Genomic DNA, 4,375 nt, shown 5'->3' with positions numbered 1-4,375 from the left:
CTCCCAACTGAAGGCCTAGGTGTAAAATGCATGGCCCACCACTGGTTCCCAAACAACTGATTACAGATTCGTACCCCCCCCCCCCATGTTTTTGTCATGTGTGTCTTCTCGAATGGGTGTTCTTAAATGTAATTTCATTATGCTCCGTACAATGACAATAAAGGCATCATCATATCAAATCAAACATGAATGATGGATTATTTAAGTAGGCTTCTTTTCTTGTACAATATTATGGAAAGATTTTATCTTTCTCAGGATTGATTGGTTGATTTATTTCCCAAAAATGAAAGAAAATGTGCAATCCATATCTGCTGATTGTTATTCTTGATTGTGGTTTTCAATATAAAAACAGTGCTGTTAATAGCAGATATAATCTACTGTTGTTTTGTTATTTCTTGTATCTGAGGAAATTAAAGAAACATACTTGCAAACAAACATATTTTGTAATGTTTATGTTGAACTAAATCTATTCTATATCTCATATATAGTATACATAATAAAAGTTGGTTACATAAATATGAAGTCTATACCAAAAATCTTTACAACCCTAAATATTTAAAGTCTATGAGCCATATATGAAGAACACATCAGCAGAAACATTACTAAATGTGCTTTGTTTGTAATTGGAGATTTGAAGCTTATAGTGTTAATACTTAAGGACTCAGCTTGGGTTATGTAAAGCAATTTAAAGATTTTCAGAGAAAAAAGCATTACCAGTTCCATCAGGAGTGGAGCGCACAAATGTGGGCAGCATCTTGACTGTAGCTGTGGGGTTGGTGTCTCTACATAAGCCTTTGTCCATCTCTCGACGGAATCTCACCGACAAATCCATCAAAGCCTCATCTGACAGCTTCAGCTTTTGCAAGTACTGGTCCACCTATTAAAAAAAGTCAATAATTACCAAGTAAAAAGCAAATAAAAAGGAAAAGTCTGACTCAAGAATATATCAACTGATATTTGATGTGTTTTGTGTCAGTGTTTAAAAGCAGTCTGGGAAAAAGGATGTCAGTAACAAACTATACACAGTGCAAAGAAACTTCTTTAACTTTAACTCAGATTTGCTRTATTGTCGGCTGTTACATAAAGTTAATGTGGAAATTTTTAATTGGCAAAGATGGTAGTTGTAATTAGTTTTTTCTCTGAACGTTTCTCCTGCCTTGGAGATTAAAGGGTACACAGCACTGACCAAAACTTTAACCCTTTTCTTGTTTTTTAAAAAGCAAAGTTTCACTAACTTCTAATTTACTCCTTGTCAYCAGAGTTAGATTATCAGAATAGGATTACCATGTCAACAAAACATAAACAGTTTAGCTTCTTTGTGAACAAAAGCAAAATGAAAAATATTTTTCTGCTGTTTTAGAATCAGCTCACCACACTGTTTTGTTGAAAAACTAGAAAATTATCACKTCTAACTTCCCAWTCATTCATTCACATACATTCAAATGATTTTAATTACATTACAGCAACATCATGCGTGAAAATCCTCAAAACACCTGTCTAACACAACAAATAACACAAGAGAAAACCAGTTCAAATGGATTTTAATCCYTTTTCTCCCTCGTTCTGATGCTCARTTTCTACTTCTGMAAGWCGTCTTCATCACGTCTAGATGTATAAATGAACTGAATTGTTGCCATGTGACTGACTGATAACTTAATTGTGTTAACAAGAAATTAAACAGATGGAGAAGCCGGTAAAAGTGCAGTATTTAGGAACATATTCTGAAGATCAGGGCACATTATCCAAACCAGAGTTTAATGTTGTTGTGCAACAGACCCAAAAATAGCACACTTCAACAACTTATAAAAACACAAACACAGAAAACATGTTGAATCTTGAGGATGTCCTGTGGTGGCATTCACTGACCAGAAAACAAACAGTCTGTTTTTGTTTGAGCTTGATTGGCTGGTCACTGGTGACACAGATCAAACTGAAAATCCATTTCTAAYAACATGATGAGCTAACTGTGCATCCCTACTATCTATGAACAAAATTTGTATTGAGCACAAGATTTCTGGAATTTAAACATTCCTGCTCACTACAGAACATGAGACGCTGCAAGTTCCCAATGACCTTTACTATTTGTTAAAGAAAAGTTATTTACTATTTAGCCTTCATGATGTCATAAAAAGGTCAAGCTGATCATCTGCTGACGGAACTTAAAGTGCCTGTGACATGCATATTCTTCAAATACAAAAAGTCAAAGAAAACATYTTTATRGTTAAGAAAGTTGGAATAATATGCACAATTTAACCCATTTTGTCCCATAACTGGCATATTTTCTTTTGAACTTAGCTCAGCTAAAGTGAAACAGGAAGTGACATCAAAGGGGAACTCTTTAACAAAGAAAACTCTCTGGTCTTTGTTTATTGAAACAATATTATTTGAACTCTGACTCTTCTTCATCTCTCTCTGATAGGTTTAAACATCAGATTCTTCTCTACAGTTTGGGTTTTTGGCTGTTGTAGCAATGCTCTGTTCACGTGAAGACATTCCCCTTTGACATCACTTCCTGTTACATCACAGGCAAATATCTCAACAACTGTTCATCTCAGCGACATGAAATTTCTTTAGCAATATTTTATCAATGTCCTCTTTCTAAAAATGCATTCATTTGTATTACAAAAACTGGGCATCACAGGCACTTTAAAAGGGCAGTTTGGGTTTCCTTAAAACATGTCAAAAAAAAGCTATAAAACTTCCGATAAAAACCCACAATTTTTCAAAGAACCTCTGAAGATGTAATCATTACCAAACAAACTTTTAAATGAGTGCCAATTTAATGGTTTGAATATGTCTGTAAATTAGATATTTCAATGATTTGTTTCTCTTTCATTAAATTAGATAACACTTCTACTAACATCTTTTTAATTGTGCTATTCTTAGTTGTGAAAAATAAACAAAAAATGCTAATGCTTATCCATTCAACAATTAACTTCAAAATGCAAACACACTTTGAAAAACAGATCTAAATACAGCAGAGGAGGAAGTAAAATTGGTACGTTTCAAAGAGCATTCTTCTTTTTATAATCACATGGTGAGAAAGCAGCCGCACAGGAAGAGCAATCTTATGGATGAAATAAGGAAAATTGTAATTTCCTTTAATCTGCTACTAAAAAAGCAATGACAGCAAGGAGCAAAAAGCAACTACTTCTTTTAATCAAAGAAGTAAATGAATTGCAGCAAAATGTAGATGAAAAAAGAATGCAAAGAAAACTCTAAAGTTATTTTCTATGACTTCCATAAAGAAGAAAAATGCAGCAGATTGCAYATGTTAAATAAGAGCAAAAACAAAACCTATTCACCTTCTGGAAAAAGATTATATTTAAAAAAATGATTTCATCTGAAATGTGAAAATTAAATATTAAACAATACAAAAGTATTTTAATCTGAAGAATCTTATCTTTTTTTATCTGTTCTTATCAAACAATTTCTTTTTATTTTCAAGCCAGTTTACAATATAATAATGGCATCAAAAAATTAATAATAATTTAAATAACACTTGTTTAAAAGTTCCTGGTTGACAAGTGGTTGATAAGTACATACATAAAAACAGRAGGTTCTATCACAACAAACCTGACTAACAAATGATGGGAAATGATGTGGAAATGTGAGGTGTTTGTTAGGTTCACACAGCCCTACAAGTACAGCTTTTCCACAAGTTTCTGGAAACGTGCATGTAGGCTGCCATGACAGACGCTGGCCCCCCACACAGCCCTCCCGACTGTTCCGTATTTCCGATGTGCAAGAAATTCATTCATTCAGATAGTTATGATGACAACAAATCCAGATCGTTTTTGCTTTAACTGGCGGCTTGAGGGGTTCAATCACGAGTTCGAGTTCAACTTGTGTATTTGTCAGCTGCCACAACAATTGAAGGAAACTGAGAAATGCTTTAGAAACATTTTGGCTGGAACAAGACGTAGTAAAGGCATAGCACTTTATGCCGACGAAGGAGGATCGTAAACTAACACGGCTGCAGCTTTAAATCTCAAAAATCCATAGAAGAGAGTTTGCTTGCTTTTTCATTTTATCAACAAAAATCCCATGGAAATTAACTCCGATCCAGAGCATCCGAACCACTGTGAGTCAGACAGCTTCCAGCAATATCAACTAAAACACTGAATCTGTACCTGGTGAGTTAAACTCTAAATGTGTTTCCCCTGTTGCTATTTAATCATGCAGTTCTTTGCTTTTACTGAATTAAAGCCTACGGTGAATGGTGTTAGCGTCAGTGCTAGCTACTGTTAGCCTGGTTGTTTAGGATGTTATTTGCAGCTAATCTTAACTCTAAAGAAATATTTTGCCTATGGTTAGTAGCCGCATGCAGGCAAAACTATATAAATGTCTTAATTTAACTGCCTCAGTTCTGAGT

General features: G+C 34.2%; 1 protein-coding gene across 1 annotated transcript in view; it reads right to left on the bottom strand.

Annotated features, from left to right (window-relative positions):
* The window catches only part of hk2 (hexokinase 2), a 70,540-nt gene that overhangs the window by 60,266 nt on the left and 5,899 nt on the right, over nucleotides 1-4,375 (bottom strand). The window contains exon 2 of the mRNA XM_014027133.1: nucleotides 715-877. Within this exon, the coding sequence (XP_013882587.1) occupies nucleotides 715-877 (163 nt within the window). The remainder of the gene's footprint in view (nucleotides 1-714; nucleotides 878-4,375) is intronic.

The sequence above is a fragment of the Austrofundulus limnaeus genome, unplaced genomic scaffold, assembly GCF_001266775.1.
Source record: "Austrofundulus limnaeus strain Quisiro unplaced genomic scaffold, Austrofundulus_limnaeus-1.0 Scaffold618, whole genome shotgun sequence".
NCBI lineage: Eukaryota > Metazoa > Chordata > Actinopteri > Cyprinodontiformes > Rivulidae > Austrofundulus > Austrofundulus limnaeus.
The sequence above is the reverse complement of the archived record's forward strand: the minus strand, read 5'-3'. Positions and strand labels throughout refer to the sequence as shown.